At 40.3% G+C, this 18,578-nt stretch overlaps 1 protein-coding gene across 4 annotated transcripts in view; it reads left to right on the forward strand.

Moving 5' to 3' along the window:
* Positions 1–18,578, forward strand: part of Osbpl3 (oxysterol binding protein like 3) — a 190,416-nt gene that overhangs the window by 134,011 nt on the left and 37,827 nt on the right. For all 4 annotated transcript variants that reach the window (XM_069996070.1, XM_069996073.1, XM_069996072.1 and 1 more), the window contains 4 exons: positions 1,334–1,468; positions 2,549–2,642; positions 6,240–6,490; positions 10,969–11,106. In XM_069996070.1, the coding sequence (XP_069852171.1) occupies positions 1,334–1,468; positions 2,549–2,642; positions 6,240–6,490; positions 10,969–11,106 (618 nt within the window). The remainder of the gene's footprint in view (positions 1–1,333; positions 1,469–2,548; positions 2,643–6,239; positions 6,491–10,968; positions 11,107–18,578) is intronic.

Raw genomic sequence — 18,578 nt, forward strand, 5'->3', positions numbered from 1 at the left:
GTGGCAAATTATCTTCCTTGGGAGATTTCTTATTTAGGAAGAATCTAAACAAAGGGATAGACAGTGTGTGCCCAAAGTGAACACTTCATAAAGGGATTCCTAACCCTTTACTGGTTAAGAAATACACAAAAACCCTTGGGTCCTGATATCCACTCCTTAGGCGTATTTTACATGGATGAGACTGAGCAGTATAGGCTGAACTAAAAATCTTTGGACAAGGCATCATCTGGTTTAAACTCTTGTTCCTCACATTATTCTGAGACTTGCTTATCAGATACATAATTAGAAGCAACTCCTGCTGTAGCTTGGAAAAAGATGAGCTTCTCCTCCGTGTTTAAGGAATCTAGTCATTCTTTCCTAAATCTGTCCTAACAAAGGTCCAGGTCACATCTGTGAAGTCCTCTCCAGAAGTTTCTATGCAGCTAGCCTCACTTTCTTCTCTGCTTCCTCTTTGCTCTTCACACAGTCTTGGTTTAATGTTCATTGAATGTTCTCTGCTCATTCAGATCAGAAATCTTATTCTACCATATTCTTCCATGACCAGCTGGAGACTATACAAGTTAACCACTTAATGTGTTGAGTCAAACTGAATTTTCACTTGCAAATATAATAGAAAGCTTTCTCTCAGGGAATTCAGGTCCTTCTCAGAGGGCAAGTCTAGATGGAGTGGAGTGGAGATAGAGGGCCATCTGTGTTGAGTCAGGAGTGATATTTCATTAAATTCTTCTTATAGAGGCTACGTCAAAGATCAGGGGTCTCCTTCCCTTGCAGAGTCATTGTTGGTGGACAGAGACAGACAAAAAGAGTTCATCTCACTTACACATGAATAATGAATGATCTGCCACAGGGGCACCTTTGGATGAAACACAAGTCTGTTTTTCACGAAATGCCTAATAAGCAGCCTCTGGGAACACATAGAGACAGAAAAAAAGTCTATTCCCCTGGAATCAGCCATGCAAAGACCTGCATTCAGTACAATTCCAAGGAAATTTTAGGGTCAAATAAAAATGTCTTAGCAATAGCAAATAAAGGGATGTGATTCAGAGCACTGGAATTTTCCCTTCTCAAATGGAACAAATACTACCCTGGTTTTGGCTTTGAGATGTGTGGAGTGAGTCTGAACTGTGAAGTGCCTGTTGGGGAGAGAACTTCATTTTTTCTCTTTTCGTTTTGCGTGAGGCCTGCTTCTTCTCAACTTTGGAGCTGACCTGTGCTTTGAGTTGTCTGTTTGCATGGGCTTGTGACCTGTACTTATGCAACTAAATCATTTGTTTATTTTGTTTCTCTTGAGACTGTTTTTAAATAGATGTGGATTTGTTTGTGTTTTTCAAAGGAAAACTCCAGAGATGAAAACCGCGCCCTGGTTCACCAGCTTTCCAATGAGAGCAGGCTCTCCATCACTGACTCCCTTTCAGAGTTTTTTGATGCGCAAGAAGTCTTATTATCTCCAAGCTCTTCAGAGAATGAGGTTTGAAAACTGTTTTTAGTTAGCTGCATCCCAAATCTCTTGTGGCTTTTTTGACCAACCTGTTCAGTAAAGATCTCTATGTAGAAACACTGAACTCAATGTCCCCTTTCCACACCACCCATTTCATTCTCAGAGTCCTTTCATAAATTATACCCCCAAAACACAAAATGATGTGATATGCTAGAAGAAAAAGTTGTACAAATAGTTGAATACCTTCTCATTTGTGTTACTTAGTTTTTATACTTTTTTCAATTACAGATTGAAAGTTCTGACTTCTACTTATTTAAGAATATCAATTTTACGGCTGGGAAGGTGGCTCAGTGGTAGAGTGCTTGCTTTCCATGCATGAGGCTCTGGGTTCAATTCCTCAGCACCACATAGGCAGGAAAAAGTTGGAAGTGGTGCTTTGATAGAGTGCTAGCCTTGAGCTAAAGAGCTCAGGGACAGCACCCAGGCCCAGAGTTCAGGCCCCACAACCAACAACAACAACAGAGAATATCATTTTTACTACAAAGAAAGAAATTAGCATTCTGTATAACTTATCCATATTATATGATAAAATTACATATAATTTTAGTATTGCTATAATATGGTTATTGTATTAATTTGTAGCATATAATGTTTTCAGTTGATAATAAAAACTACTTCTGGAATAGGCAAGTAGCATAGCTAGTATTGCTATGGATAAGCATGCATAAATAATTTCACCCCTTGGATATGGAAGTAATATTACTTTTTATTAATTCCTATAGAAAGTCCTTTTTCTCAAAGAAGAATTTTAACTAGTCAACTACTAGCAAACTCTGAAAATGCTGTCTGAATTAATAAGAATTTTTATAATAGAAATCTTGGATTCCACTGCTATTTTTTTCTTCCTTATGAGAATGAATCAAGAATGTATAAATATTTAATGATTGTTGTTTTTCCATGAGTATCACTTGGACAGATTGGCCTATGGACCTCTATGAAAATAGCACTCAGAATTATTTCTATAAGTTTGTAACATGGAATGCAACATGGTTGACCATTTAGTGACCCTTGTTTGTTCTTTCTCTAGCATATATTTGTTCTTTCCCACAGATTTCTGATGATGATTCATATGTCAGTGATATAAGTGACAATCTCTCCTTAGACAATCTCAGTAATGATTTGGATAATGAAAGACAGACCTTAGGTAAGCTTACATTTTTTGTTGTTTGTTTTGGTGCTGGTACTGAAGTACTGAAGTTTGAATCAGGACTATGTGCTCTTCCTTAGTTTTTTTTGCTTAAGGCTGGTGTTCTAACACGTTAACCCGCAGCTCTTTGTGCTGGTTCACTGGAGAAAAAGAGTCTCATGGACTTTTCTGCCCAGGCTGCCTCGGAACCTGGAACCTCAAATCTCAACTCATGATTAACAAGGATTACAAGAGTGAGCCACCAGCACCTGGCTAGATATACATTGTTGGATATCTGAATGTTTGCATCTCACAGTACAATAACAAGCATATATAGAGTTTCTGCTGCATGCAAAGGGAAGGGTAGCAAGGACTACATTAGAAATGTAACACACTGTCCCCACACCTTCCAGCTTTTCATAATTTAGATGAGGTGTTGGCACCCACATATGAAAAATATATTCATTCAAATAAATTGGTCTGCTTGTGCAAATACTTATTTTATAGAGAATACACTGAATTTTTATGAATGTCAAAAATAATTCAACAGCTGTCCCTTCTACAGTCAAACATTCTGCAAATGCATTAGAATATGGCTTTTTTAACCTTTAAATATCAGTTGTTGTAATTTAAGAGTTTTGTAGGGTGTATCTAATAGTCTGATTCAAATGGTAGCTTGATTTTAGATTATTCAAAGTAATGTACTTCTATCTCCCTCAAGGTATCCGTAAGACATTCCTTTATTGCTACTTGATACCCAGTGGAAAAATGATGACCACAAAAGATATTTCATAGTGGTAGTTTGAGCTGCAGGGTACCCAGGGTGCTTTGCTACTTTCGAACAGCTTAGGGCTGTGGGAAGTAGACTGTGGGAAGCCTGTTGAGAGGTGCCCTTAAAAAGATTCTATCTGATTGGACATTGCCCTGTATAGGTCCTTTAGCATCCAGAACATCCCATCTGATACTATGTCCTGAGATTTCTAATTTGTTTGCATGGTGTGTTAGATATCAGAATACCACTCATTTTCACACCTGCACAGCAGACAGAGTATAGCAGGTGCCTAAACTGATAATTCAGTGTTTCTCTGTTCAGTAATTATGCTAGAACTATGGTGATGAATAGTCTAAATACTAAAGAGCTACCCCTTTGGGGACCACAAGGACAGGTAGATAATTTTTCCATTGTCAGTAAAAGCATCTTTTCAGCGTTGCACCTGCTAAGATATGAGATGCTCATCATATTCTGAATTTTTGTTTGAAATATTTCTGCAAAAAGAAACCCTTGACGGGAAAGTCTAAAAACGAGTGCATGTAAAGTAGAAGCCCAGTAATATAGGAACAGTTCCTGTGCTACTTGTTTTTCTAAGAAGTCAAGAAAGCAGAGTAAAAGAGAAATGAAGAAACATCACTTGATCCCTTGGTGGTAAACATCATACTAAAATGGATCTCCCTAGTATGGCTATGGAAGATTGGAAATGCAGAGGGCCTCCATTTCTTAGAGGCCCTAAGGAGCCAAAGGGAGCACAGAGTAAATGGGGTATTCAGAGGCCAAAGTTAGGAAGAGAGGACATGGTTCAGCACCAAAGAGCATAGTTCAGTTGACAGCATCTAGGAAAAGCATAGAAGTGAGTATTGGTTCTCTGAAACTTACAGACCACTGTAACCTTAGCTTAACCAAGCTTTTTTTTTTTTTTAATCTCTACATACTAGATATGGGTAACCCTGGTTCTCTGTAAACATTCTCCAAGGAAGATTAAATTTCTATATATCTTGAAAAGACGTTTGTAGGACTAGTCTTTATGTCCTATAACTCAATTTTGTTTACAGAAGGAAATAGGATGGAATCAAAGCCTTGGTCCATTGTTACTCTAGAACACTGCATTGTTACTCCAGAATGTTTCACAGCTCACAGTAAATACTAGAATTTTTAGAATATTTTGTGGGCTGGGTTAATTGCTTAGCTTCTCTGAGCTTCACTTTTTCTTCATCTCTAAATGAGGACAGTTATACTACCCAAAAGGTAGTCATAAGGAATGAATGAGAATATATGTCTATAATGCTTCGAGGACTGACCACCATTAAGTAAAAAGCAATGTATGTGTTATCCATTAGTACTTTAGCAGAGAGTGGTATTAGATCAAAACTTGGATTAGTATAATCAGAGAACCTATTTTGAGACTATATGGAAAGCCATTTTTGGAAACTACTTCCAGACAAGCAGGAGAGCACACACCTGTGTAATCCCATCAGTAGAAAGGTTCCAAACTGTGATCCGCCAGATCTTAACCCCTGAAGAGCTAGGATTACAGGTGTGAGCCACCACTAGCACCTGGTTCTAACACAGTCACCTTTTGAAGGGATACTTATTGCCCAGACATTAACAATAGCTTTTTTGAAGAGCATTCTGATTATATGAACCAAAAGTCAAAAACATCCAGTTACTTCTGTTAGCTGAATAGCAGAAAGTAAAACATGGATGGATAAACCATGATCCTCATATCTCAGCCTCCTAGTGCTGAGGAGGCAGAAACAAGAATAGTTCGAGGCCACCCAGAGCTACATAGAAAGTTTTTGGAGGCCAGCCTAGACTACATAGCAAGACCTCATCTTAAAAACAAGAGACAATAAACAAGACATACAATTGCATTTGTCAGAATTTGGTATCATTTTTTAAAGTTTTTTTTTTGTTTTTTGTTTTTGTTTGTTTTGGGTCCGGTCGTGGGGCCTGAACTCTGGGCCTGGGTCCTGTCCCTCAGCTCTTCAGCTCAAGGCTAGTGCTCTACCACTTGAGCCACAGTGCCACTTCTGGCTTTTTTTCTTTTTGCTTATGTGGTACTGAGGAATCGAACCCAGGGCCTCACGCATGCAAGGAAAGTGTTCTACCACTGAGCCACCTTCCCAGCCCAATTTTTTTAAAGTTTTTTTATAAGTAAATCATATAGGCATAGAAATCCAGTTTCCAGTTTTATTCTAGCATTTAAAGCTATGAGGAACTAGCTTTTGAATAGGAATGTAAGAGACTCCCCAGGAATGAATTGCATGAACTTTAGTTTGTAAAATCATTGATATGTATGTATAAAAATGTGTATGTATTTTGCAATGCTGGAGTTTGCAGTATAGTATGCACACACTATGTTACTGATCTATATACATCCTGGCCCTAAGTTTTGGTTTTTACTTGCTCAAAAATCTTTTGCTTGTTTTCTGGAGTCGAGTCATACTCTGGATAAGTGGTTTTAATAGTATAATTGAGTTTTTTTAAAAGTTTTATTACAGATTTGTGTGTGGGTCTGTGTGTGTGTTTATGTACATGTGTGAATGTGCTGGTACTGGGATTTGAACTCAGGGCTTCATGCTCTCCCTTAGTTGTTTCACTCAAGGCTGATGTTCCACCACTTACACCCCAGCTCCACTTCTGTTTCTTCTGGGTAATTGGAAATAAGAGTCTCTGATACTTTCCAGCCTGGCTGGCTTCAAACCATGACCCTCAGATCTCAGTCCCTTAAGTAACTGGATTAGAAGCATGCAGTTGTACTTGGCAGATTGTTGTTGTTTGTAATGGTGGACTAAAGTGAAAAGCTTCATAAAGATAGCCAAGGCCTTTTTGCCTTTCAGGACCTATTCTTGAGAGTGGTGAGGAAGCAAGGTCCAAAAGAAGAACATGTTTGCCTGCACCAGGCCCCAACACCAGCAACATCAGCCTGTGGAACATTCTGAGAAACAACATAGGCAAGGACTTGTCCAAAGTGGCCATGCCGGTGGAGCTGAATGAGCCCCTAAACACACTACAGAGGCTCTGCGAGGAGCTGGAGTACAGTGAGCTGCTGGACAAGGCTGCCCAGATTCCCAGCCCCTTGGAAAGAATGGTAAGGATTAGACCTGCCAGTGGCATTGTCCATCCTGGTCCTGAGCCACAAGCCTGTTTATCTGGGCCTACCAGAGCCCACATGGATGGACAGACTGGTTTTCAGTTTTTTATTGCCCTCTGGTTCTTATTTTTTATTGCTCTCAAGAGAGGATCATTTCTCAGAGACATTCCTTCCTCTTGACCTGGCTGTTTCTAGTCACCTTGTTGGGATCTAGTCAGCATGGGAAAGAAAACTTTGGGCTTGGGGTAGGTCTGCTCTGTGATTTTATGGTGCCTCTTTTTCCAGAAGCATCCATCTTATGGTTCTCTAGGCCAGTTTGGAAAACATGGCTTTAGGGCTGTCTGCATGTTTATTTTTACTACCCTGGGTGGACAGAATTTAATATTGTAAGCTGTTTTTCTCATCCAGTGTAAATTTCCCTTGAGAATGTTGTGGGCTATTTCTGGAATTGTCCCATTATTTTTTAGGATTTTGGAAAATAAACTCAAAGAGATTTTTACACCAGAGAGATTCTTCCCCTCCCCTCCTCATTATATAAAGTAGGGGAAAAGTCTGTTCTTACACATTGAAAGATCCCATTGTGAAAACTGTTCTTTTGTTTTCCCAATATGTAGCCTGGTACGCAGTAACATTGTGTTCTGCCTGAGATGCTAGGACTTCAGTCTTCCCTAGGTATAGACTTCCCTGGGTCGTCTCTGATTGGCCAACTTAGAACTGGAGCACCCCTCAGCTTCACAGACCTAAGCTGATTCATCTTCCCATTGGTAGAAGACACAGTCATTTAAAAATGCTGCATGTAGCCAAGTGCTGGTATCCCATGCCTGTAATCCTAACTACTTAGAAGGCTGAGTTCTGAGAATTAAGGCTCAGAGCCAGCCGGGGCAGACAAATCTGAGAAATCTTTACCTCCAATTAGCCTGCAAAAAGCTAAAGTGGAGATATGGCTCAATTGGTATAACACCAGCCTTGAACGGAAAAATTCAAGTGAGAGCTTGAAGCCCTAAGTTCAAGCCACAGTGCCAGCACAGAAGACAAAGAAAGAATAAAAGAAAGAGAGGGAGGAAGGGAGGAAGGAAGGTAGGTAGATGATATATATTCTTTGGTTTTAATCTTCATGAAAACTTCATTATTTAAGAGGTCTAAAGACTAAAGGGAAATCTCTCAACCACTGACCCGAAGAAACATCTAGTCCTACTTAGTCTCCCATAGCAGACTTTCTTTCTTGACAGTTACAATAATGACAAAACAGAAAAACAAGCTGTTTTTAAAAATCTGTGTTATTTTTCCTCAGAGAATTTCTGCTGGGATTTCAAGTCAACATTTGTAGGCAGGGTTTTAAAGACAATGATTGACTTGGAACAGAGAAGTATTCTTAAAGGAATTTTGTTCCCACAGCATCTTGGATACCTCTAGGATGTTCTGCGATGATCAGATCGCTTAGATTTAACTATGTCATTGACTGAAGCAGAAGTACTGCTGAACAGAGGCACCTTTAGTATGTTGCAGGTTACCTCCTGCAGAAGTCCCCCTGCTGTGCTATGAACCCAAAAGGAAGTGCTTCATCTACTCCCTCCCATTTCCTTCTTCCCCCAGCATAATGAATGAATTGTATTTTCAGTTGTGATGGCGATTCAGAACTGTTCAGCATTTCATATAGACTGCGATCTTACTGTCTCACAGGTTACAGACAAGAAAGTGTAACCTTTTGATAAATCCAAGACAGGAAAAGATGCACATAATTCCTAACTTCCTGGCCTATGCCCCAAATACATTGCCAGAAATTTAGGACAGCTGAATTGACCTCAGTCCTTCCCTTCCTCTCCCCTCCCTTCCTTGCATCTGACAAGAAAAGAATTCAGGCAAGCTCTGAATACAAGTAAAGATGAGAGGTAAGTTTATTAGAAAAGAAACATGGCAGAGGAAGAGAGCATGTGGTATAGATGTGCCATAGAAAGATAACACTTCAGCCCATCTCTGCCATCTTGTGCTATATCTTCTGATTATGGAAAATGGCCTTAAGTTAAATAGGGAAAATTGGAGTCCTTAAAGATGATTTTCTGTTGATGGGTCTCCTTTCTGTTTTCTGTAAGGTCATGACAGAAATTTAGTGCCCAGTTATTTTCTTATTCTTTTGCCCTTCTTACTTCCTATTCTTTTACAGTCCCCTGAACCCATTTCATTGTCAGACACATTGTAGTTTATCAGCTCATCCTGCTATCTACAAGCTGTATAGGCTACAACTCCCTGATTGGCTGCTTTTCTCCTAACTCATAGCAGATGCAGAGAAAATAACATATACTCAGGTTTTGACACTGTAAATAGTCATCAGTGGGATTAGCCAAAACATAGTAAATTGACTTTTGTGTGTGTGAGATGTTGGGCTTGTGCATGCGAAGGACACTGTACCACTGCTATACCCCCCGCCCAAGAATTGATTTTTATAAACTGTCCAGCAGCTCTCAAGCAATCTACAATGTGAGGTGGCAAGCTGGGTCTTATTGCAGGCAGCACTCAACTGTTTTGCAAAAGGTTAACACAGAAGGCTATATGATGGTGAGAGTTTTTTTTTTTTTAAGACACTTAGGCTTTCCTTCAGTATTAGAAACTTTTCAAAGTATGCTGGGAAGAAAGAAAAGTTGAGAAAAGGAAACCCTGCTCTTACTACTTTGGTTTAGCTCTTTTAGCCAAACTGAAAGAAATAAGTTTTTCTTAAAAAGATGTATCTCTTTGAATGGAGAATATGATAACAAAAATTCTGGCATCTTGATCAGGAGGGACAGTAAAAGATTTTTCTCATTTCTGCATGAATATATAGTTATCACTGTGGTCCTCCCCCTTTTAGTTTTTTTTTTTTTCTTCCCCCAAAAGCAGAAGATTAAACCACTGTAGCCAGTGGTTGTTTCGTAGTCAGAAAACTACTCTCACAAATTTTCTGGACTCAAAATGATTTGTTAGGTTTCTACTTTTTAGGTGCCTATTTTTGCCAGTCCAAGGCTTGAACTCAGGGCCTGGGCTCTGTTCCTGAGCCTCTTTGTGCTCACGACTAGTGATCTATCACTTTAGCCACAGTGCTACTTCTGTTTTCATCTGAGTAGTTTATTGAAGGTAAGAGTCTCATGGACTTTGCTTCACAGGCTGGCTTCAAACTGTGATCCTCAGATCTCAGCTCCTGAGTAGCTAGGTTTACAGGCATGAGCCACCGTGCTCTGCTTTTTAGGCTTTTTGAATGGTTATGCCAGGTACCAGTGGTTCATACCTGTGTTCCTAGCTGTTCAGAAGGAGATCTGAGGATCAAGGCTCAAAGCCAGCTCAGGTACAGAAGTCCTTGAGATTCTTATCTCCAGTTAACCAGCAAAAAGGTGGAAGTAGAGGTGTGTCTCAAGTGATAGAGCACCTCCTTGATCAAGAAAGCTAGGCAAGAGCATGAGGTCCTGAATTCAGGCCAGAGAACTGGCACAAAACCAAAACAACCAACCTTAGGATGCATCCTCCTGAGTTTCAGGGAAAGTTTAGCTTCTTCTTATACTCTTTTTCTCCCCTGAAATCCTAATGTCAGGGTTCCCAAGTAGTATGAAGCTGGAAGTGTCCAAACCCACCTCACTATGCCATGAATATCATCATCTTAATTGTCCTCTGAGCTTTTAGGTATCAAAGTAAATGGCAGTGGTGGCTTATGCCTGTAATCCTGCTACTCAGGAAGCTGAGATCTGAGGATTATGGTTGGAAGCCAGCCCTAGCAGAAAAGTCCCTGTGAGACCCTTATGCCCAGTTAACCACTCAAAAACCAGAAGTGGAGCTATGGCTCAAAGTGGTAGACCACTAGCCTTGAGCAAAAGAGCTCAGAGGCAGCACCCAGGCCCTGAGTTCAAGCCCCACAACCAACAACAACAACAAAAAGTAGATGGCCACTTTAAAATTGCTGATTGATTTGCTTCTGGGTATTAGTTGGGCTTTTTGCTACTGTGACAAAATACTTGATAGGATAACTTGAACAAAGGAATTCTTTATTTTGACTCATGGTTGCAGAAATTATAGTCCATAGATCTCTGTTGAGGCACACCATCATGGCGTTAAGAACATGTGGCTGAAGTTTGTAGTGGTCAGGGACAGAGAGAAAAAACACAGAGATGCCCAAAACAAGATTCAGACCCCAAGGACATGCCCACTTAGCCCCTCAGTGCCAACTTCCTCCAGCCAAGTCCCCATATCTTAAAGTTTCCAGAGTCACTAGCTAAGGAGAAATCCTTCAATAATGAGCCTGTGGGGGGTCATGCATATTCAAGCTATAACATTGGGCCAAAATGAACATTACTTTAACCTGTAACTTCAGTTTTCTTTAAACCTAAGACAAATCTTTGGCTTTCTGAGATAAACAGTAGCAAGACAAATTGAGAAGTATTTGATTTCATTTCTTTGTAGAAAACAAGTTTCTTGGTGACACAGAAGTAGCCAGATTCTTTCCTTTCCATCTACAGGTATACGTGGCAGCCTTTGCCATCTCTGCCTATGCATCTAGCTACTTCAGAGCTGGGAGCAAGCCGTTTAATCCTGTCCTTGGAGAGACATATGAATGTATTCGAGAGGACAAGGGCTTCCGGTTTTTCTCAGAACAGGTGAGTGTGCTCCCTTTGTATTTGGAGGAGTTGCTTGTGCATGCAGCTTTAATGTGCTTCTAAAATATTTATTTCTCCCTTTCACTGGCTTCAAAGACTGGAGATAATTACAGTGCTTAGAAACATAAAGCCAGGGATCTATTTTCCTTCCACTGAAACTTACCACCTTCCCTTGAGTACTTGGTTGGCCACATGCATGAATGCTGCTCTTCCTCTTTAAAATCATTAGTGAAAAGAATTTTCAGAGCATGAAATGTTTTCCCAAAATGCAACCCCAGATTTGAAAGTGTATCCCTAAGTGTTGCCATCAACATTTCAGAGCCTGGTGCCCCTCAGAATGGGTAGCACCAAGTCAGTGCTCTGTTCTTAGTTCTAGTTTGAGAGGAATCACTCATTCATATATTTTGTCATTCTAGTCAACTGTTATTTAATGAATGTATACCCTGAGCCTGGCACTGTTCTGGTGCTGAGGCAGCGCAGTGGGAGGGGAGTCTAGAGACTAGCCAAGAATTTCTGTCTTATATTTGGGAAAAAGTGATTTTGGAGTGATGGGGTAGAGAAGGGAGTAAATATAATCAAAGTATATTGTATATTTGTATGCTAATGTCATAGTGAAAAGCCATGGTTCTGTATTATTAATTATGCTAAAAAGAAAAATAAGAAGGCAGGGGATTGAAACTGGGAGGATTTAAAAACATCTTCATTTTGTGATCTTAGTCTAGGCAAGGTGTGGTGGTGCATACCTGTAATGGGAGGCAGAGATATGAGGACTAACACCTGAGGCCTACCATGGCATAGTTAGGGCATAAGATCTTTATCTGAAAAACAAACTGTAAAAAGTAGGAACTGGCACATTGCTCAAGTGGTAGAGCATTGTCTTCAGGTAAAAATCTCTGAGTTCAAGCCCCAGTACCTAAATAAATAAATAGATAAATAAAAATGCTTCTTCACCTTTATAAATTTCAAGGTAGATTTCCTGTTCTGAAATGGCTTGGGACTTCGGGGCTTATAAACATTTCTCAAGATTCTATAAAATACAACTGAGTGTGGGAGAAGATTGAAAGCAAAGGAGCAAGAGACCACCTCCTGATTCTGAAATCATGGTATATTATGATTGGATGGGGGTTAGGTAGGTGGCTACATTTGCCAAAAATAAAACTACATGACTTTGTATATATAAATTACACTTCCATAAAGCTGATTTTTTTTTGGTCGATTTATGGGGCTTGAACTCTGGGCCTGGGCACTGTCCCTTAGCCCTTCAGCTCAAGGCTAGTGTTCTACCACTTGAGCCACAGTGCCACTTCTGGCTTTTTCTGCTTATGTGGTGCTGAGGAATCAAGCCCAGGGCCTTATTCATGCAAAGCAAGCACTCTACCACTGAGCCACCTTCCTAGCCCAAAGCTGATTTTAATTTTTTATTTTTTTTTATTGTAAAAATAATGTACAGAGGGATTACAGTTACAGGAGTAAGGTAGTGAGTACACTTCCTATTGAGCATTGTTACTTCCTCCTTTGTTTTTCCCCTACCAACCCTTCCCACCCCACCTCCCCAACTCCTCCCTCCCCTACCATCAAGTTGTAAAGTTTGTTTTCTACAGTGTCTTGTACATCTCATTGTTATAATGGATCAACCTGTATCCTTATTTCAGCATTTTGTTATTTCTCTTCCCCTCCCCAAATTAGAAAAATGTATATACAAGATGCAGGGCACCAACATCAACTACAGTGAAAACAGGGGTTATACCATTGGGGAAGAACATACAAGAGAAACAAAAAAAATCACCTAGTACATTTTAGATACATTAAAAACGTAGAAAGAAAAAACAAGTTGTGTTCCTATCTTGGGGTTCATTTCACTTAACATCATCATATGTGGTCATATGTACATAGCATTTGACCTTTTCTGCTTGACTCAGACATACACTAGTTACTGCAGATAAGGGAAACCATGGGACCTATGTTTCTTTGGGCCTGGCTTACTTTACTTAATATAGTTTTTTCCAAGTCTTTCTATTTCCTAACAAATTGGGCAATGCCATTAACCAGCAAAAGGCCATAGGTAGAAGCAAGGCTCAAGTGGTAGAGTACCAGCCTTGAGTGGAAAAACCAGGCAAGAGCATAAGGCCCTGAGTTCGTCTCAGTACCTGCAATCAATCAATCAATAAGTAAGCAAATAAGTTGTCCGTGACCATGTATATACCTCTTGTGACTTTGTGACCATTAAATGTGACTTTCTCTTCAGAGCACCTGGAGCTAGGGGCAAATGTTCTTTATAAGTTTCCTGGCATTGCTGGTTCATGGCAGGATAGTTTGCAGTACAGCAGAATGTTAAGGACATCCAGAATGTCTACCAAAACAAGGAATTGTTATTTGGTTAAAATAGAATGTATACATTAAGAAAGTGAAAGTCTTGCCTCTTCTTATTTCACAGCAATTGAGTGTTTTCACACTCAGTTGTCCTCTAAACGTCCCCTGAGGAACACTAAATATTTTTTAAAAATATTTCTGTCCTTCCCATTAGAAAAACTGAGGAAAAAGAGGAAAGGTAGATGGTGAAAGTATTCTTTCCATTCTGATTATCCTGCTGCCCTCTTAATCAATGGATTAGCACTGTGGGGAGTAGAAAGCAAGTAGGTGTGGCCAAGAGTCAGATGGGGATGGTGCTTCTGTTCCTTGTAAATGACAAGCAGTGTTCTCTGAAACTTAAAAAAAATGCGTACAAAAATCCTACATCATATGCATTATTAGTGGATTCCCAGTAGACAGTATTGGGGAGGTAGAGGGTAAAGTTAGCAGTTAAAGGGATCACATAATCTGTCTGCTTAAAATTCAACAGGGTTATTTAAATACTGAACCTAAAATGGCATAAGAATAAATGAAACATAATTTGGTTGCCATGGTGTTTAGTGCACTCTGAAAAGAAGAAAGAAAAGAAAAGAAAGAAAGGCTCAGAATAGTCCCAAACTACAGCAGTCAGGACAGGATAAGTAACTGTAAGAGTGGAAACATTCTCTTGGGCAAAGTTGAACCTCCAACCTCTGAGCCCTGATGTGGAGGGTGGGCGGAATGCAGGACCCACAGTGCATCTGCCATCTGCCCTATGGCTCTGGATAGGACCAGAGTTCCTGGGCTTGCACCCAATCCTAGAGGGACTAACACAAATCTTGGTACTTAGTTCCACAAAGTGGAGCCCAAGAAAAGAAGCAAGTTATTGTCAGTAGCAGAGAATATGCTGGGCATAAGCACTGTACACTTTCCTGCTTCAAACCCTTCCACACACCCCTTCTGTGTTTAGCTTTCTGTAACCAACTTAACTTTTCCTAGGCTCAGGCTTTGTCTGTGCAACAGGAATGTCACACTTGGATCATAGGTCGAGAGAAGGCTTAAATGAAGCAATACATGTAAGTTACAGGGTTCCAGTGGCTACTGGTGGCTCACACGTAAAATCCTAGCTACTTAAGAAGCTAAGATCTGAGGATCCCAATTTGAAGTCCGACAGACAAATCCTTGTCTCTGACTAACCAGGAAAAAAGCAAGAAGTAGAGCTATGGGTCAATTGGTAAAGCACCAGCCTTAAGAGGAAAAAGAAATAAGAGAGAACAGTGGTCTTGAGTTGAAGTCCTGATACCAGCACCAGAAAAACCCAGCAGCACCTAAGTGAAAGAATGTACAGCAAATGGTTACTGCTATCAAATTTAGAGGAAGGTTTTAGGAAGTGGTGATGGTGGTTGAAACCAGTTCCTTGCATGTGCTAGGCAAGCACTCTACCACACTGAGCTACATCCTAGCTCTTGAGAGAACTTTTCAAATGCCTTTAAATGTAGAACGTTAAAAACAGTAAATGGACTGTTAAAAAGGCAGAAGGTAAAATAAGATACCATTTCTAGTCTTCAAGTCTTCTGGTGAGACAGAAGCAGCCCGTAGGCAGCTAGGAGTCTTCATGGCTGACTTCCTCAAGGGAATCACCACCTGTCCTGATCGTGAGGAAGCACCGCAGAGATCTGCAACTGACAGTATGGCCTCAGAGGGCACCCAAGAACCTCTCAAGGAGAGGCTCACACTAGCATGTTTGCTTGCTTTGTGTGGGTTTATTATGGTATATCTGTTTGTTTGTTGAGATGAAATCTCACTGTATAGCCCAGGCGAGCCTCCTGCCTCAGCTTCCCAAGTGCTGGGATTGCAAGCAAACACTACCACCCTCAGCTGAAATCTCTGTGTATGCATTTACTGTGGAAAATAGGCCTTCTAAGGGGACCAGAAAGCTTATCCAGCATGACCCATCATGCTGTTTATTATGCAAGTTACCTACTTATAGGTTTCCCTATAAACAGGTAAGTTGGGAAGTTAAGTTCCAGTCATAGGTGAGTGTATGGTGGGAAGATGTGGCTGCCTTCTCACCACCAGCTTTGCTTGTGTTGCCAGCTGACTCATGGTGCATAAATACCACATTTAAGGAGCAGGCAGAGCATTCGTTCACTTCATGCTGTGCCTGTGAGGACAGCTGTTCAGTTTATGGCTCAGGAAGCCAGTTGCCTATGGAGACAGTGGGAATACTATTACTATAGGAGTCTATAGACAGTGGGAGACTATTACTCTAAGAGACACACCTGCAGAGATTATCCTGTAACTCTACAAAGTCCAGGACTCCACAAGACAAATGGGAATAATTGAACAGAGCCCCTAAATTAATATATTTTATGAAAGTTTATCCCAAGAAAGACAAGCTGAAGAACTGAGAAGAAGCAACTTGACTCTATATGTCATCATCTTTATTTGGGAAAACCTCAACTCTCTGTCCTCCCAGTCCTAAGATTGTGTTGCTCTGTGGTTTCGGTGGTTGTGGAGATGGAGATGTGAGATGGTGAGAATCCCAGGCAGTGAAGTATTTTCTGCTGCCCATAGTTTGCCTCCATCTAAGTTTGTTGCCCTATTTTCTCATGTGGACGACATAGCAACACATGTCAAAGTAACTCCTATGGCCAGAAACCAGAGAAAGATTTTTAAATCACAATTAAATGGGCTTGTAGAATGCTTTTTGCTTCCAAATGAGCATGTGATCTTGTTTGATTCCCCAAATTGCCCAGTGTGGTAGGCCAGGCAAGGATCATACTGGAGAGGCAGCCAAGGTCTAGATTATGGGAGTTTCTAGTACCTCACTCCCACTCCATACTAATGTTCCACTCCAGGGTCCTATTTCTGTTCAGTGGCCTTTATCCTTCACTTTTTGGATAGAGTTAGTTTTTGTGTAGAGTTAGTTGTTAAACTCACATATACAAGAGTTGTTGATTATGGGTATAAAAAATAGCCTTTTTCTAAACAAGAATTTTGCTTGTCATTGCAAACAGCAGTGTTGTGAGCCCTATAGGGTGTGGCCTTCGGGAAGGAGAGACCTCACAAGTGGGTCCTAAATATTCCTGTCCCATGTGCTCATCCGTGCCAGTCTGTCTTCGCAGGAGTTTCCACTGTGCCAAGGAGTTTTCTGTGGCTCCGCTTTGGCTTTCTAAATAAGCCTAGGACAGAGAGGTTGGGAGAGAAAGGCTTTCCTTTCTTTGCTGGCCAGGTAGACACCGAGCAAAATGCTGGCTTTTTCCTTCTGCTTAGAAGAACCAGCTGTGCGAGCTTCCTCAGGAAGGAATGGGGCAGGAAAAGCATTTCAGCTAGCTCTGCTGCTTGTTTTGTGCCTTAAAAAAATTTTTTTTATTGAGATCAGGTGATTACATAAATTTCACATACTTCACAGTATTGTGGAAGAATGATACTCAGTTAAAGTCACAAACACATTTTAACCTTCACAAGGCAAATTGTTATTATCATGGTTTATAAAATTTGTGAATTCTATGAGCTTTGACAGTACAACTATTTCTTCTACATCAGGTGATATTTACATTTCTTTCCTTTTGCTTAGTATAAGCTGTTCCCTCTTTCCCTCTCATTTCCTCCCTCCCATCACTGCCTTTGAGTTGCTTAGTTCATTTTCATCTTTGTCCATTGCAGCTGATGGGGCCCTCTGTTGTATGTTTTCCTGTTTCCCTCTGATTCTGTGTTCCCCTCCTAGCTTCCCTGATGCACATATATATATATACCATATAGTTGGTCAAGAACCTGGAGTCATTTAGCATGATATGACAAAATGAGTGGAAGTCCTTTGTTTCTAGAGTCCTGTTTACTTTGTCATATCTCCTTACATTTTGGCTTTAGCATCCACATATCAGGGAGATGATGTGCCATTTGTCTCTTTGCTCTTGGCTCACCTTACTCAAAATGATTTGCTCTAGTTGGATCCATTTCCCTGCAAATGCCATTATTTTGTCCTTTTTAATGGCTGCATAATTTTCCATTGTATATAGGTACCACAATTTTGGATCCATTCATCTATAGTGGGGCATCTGGGTTGTTTCCATATCTTGTGAACAGTACTGCAATGAACATGGAAATGCATGTGTCCTTGTATTCTGGTTCCTGTTGCTAGGGTAGATGCCTAGGAGTGGTATGGTTGAGTCACAGGGGAGGTCTATGTTTAGCTTTCTGAGGTACCTCCAGACTGCTTTCCAAAGTGGCTGTATTAGTGTATATTCCCACCAACAATGCAATAGGGTTCCTCTTTTTCCGCATCCCCTCCAGCATTTGTCATTGGCTGAATTTAGGATATTGGCCATTCTGACTGGGGTAAGGTAGTATCTCAGGGTTGTTTTTAATTTCATTTCCTTTATTTCCTCATATGTTTCTTTGCCATTTTTATCTCCTCTTCTGAGAATTCTCTATTTAGCTCCTTGCCCATTTAATGATTGGTTTGTTAGATTTGGGAGGGGATAGTTTCTTGAGTTCCCTGTATATAATGGGTATTAGGCCCTTGTCTGATATGTTGCTGGTAAATATTTTTTCCCAATTAGTTGGCTGTCGTTGTAGTTTTGTTGCTATGTCTTTAGCTGTGCAGAAACTTTTTATTTTAAGGTAGTCCCATTTATCAACACTCTCTCCAATTTGTTGTGACTCTGAGACTCTGTTCAGGAAGTTCCTGCCTGTGTCTGTAAGTTCAAGTGTCTCTCCTACTCTGTCGTACAGTAGTTTCAGAGTATCAGATTTGATGTTAAGGTCTTTAATCCATTTTGGGTTGATGTTAGTGTATGGTGACAGGCCAGGGTCCACTTTTAGTTTTCTGCATGTAGCCGCCCAGTTTTCCCAGCACCAGTAGTTGAAGAGGCTATGTTTTTTCCACTGTTTTTGGCTCCTTTGTCAAATATCAGCTGACTGCAAGTATGTGGTTTTATTTCTGGATCTTCTAATCTATTCCATTGGTTTTTGGGTCTCTTTCTTTACCAAGCTGTCTTTGTTATTATAGCTCTATAATAGTAGAGCTTGAAATCCGGTATTATGATCCCTCCTGCATTCTTTCTTTTGTCTAGAATTGCTTTGGCTATTCTAGGTCTTTTGTTGTTTCATATTAATTTTTGGACTGTTTTCTCTATTTC

The sequence above is a fragment of the Dipodomys merriami genome, unplaced genomic scaffold (genome assembly GCF_024711535.1).
Source record: "Dipodomys merriami isolate MVZ:Mamm:240054 unplaced genomic scaffold, mDipMer1.0.p SCAF_5, whole genome shotgun sequence".
NCBI classification, from domain to species: Eukaryota; Metazoa; Chordata; class Mammalia; order Rodentia; family Heteromyidae; genus Dipodomys; species Dipodomys merriami.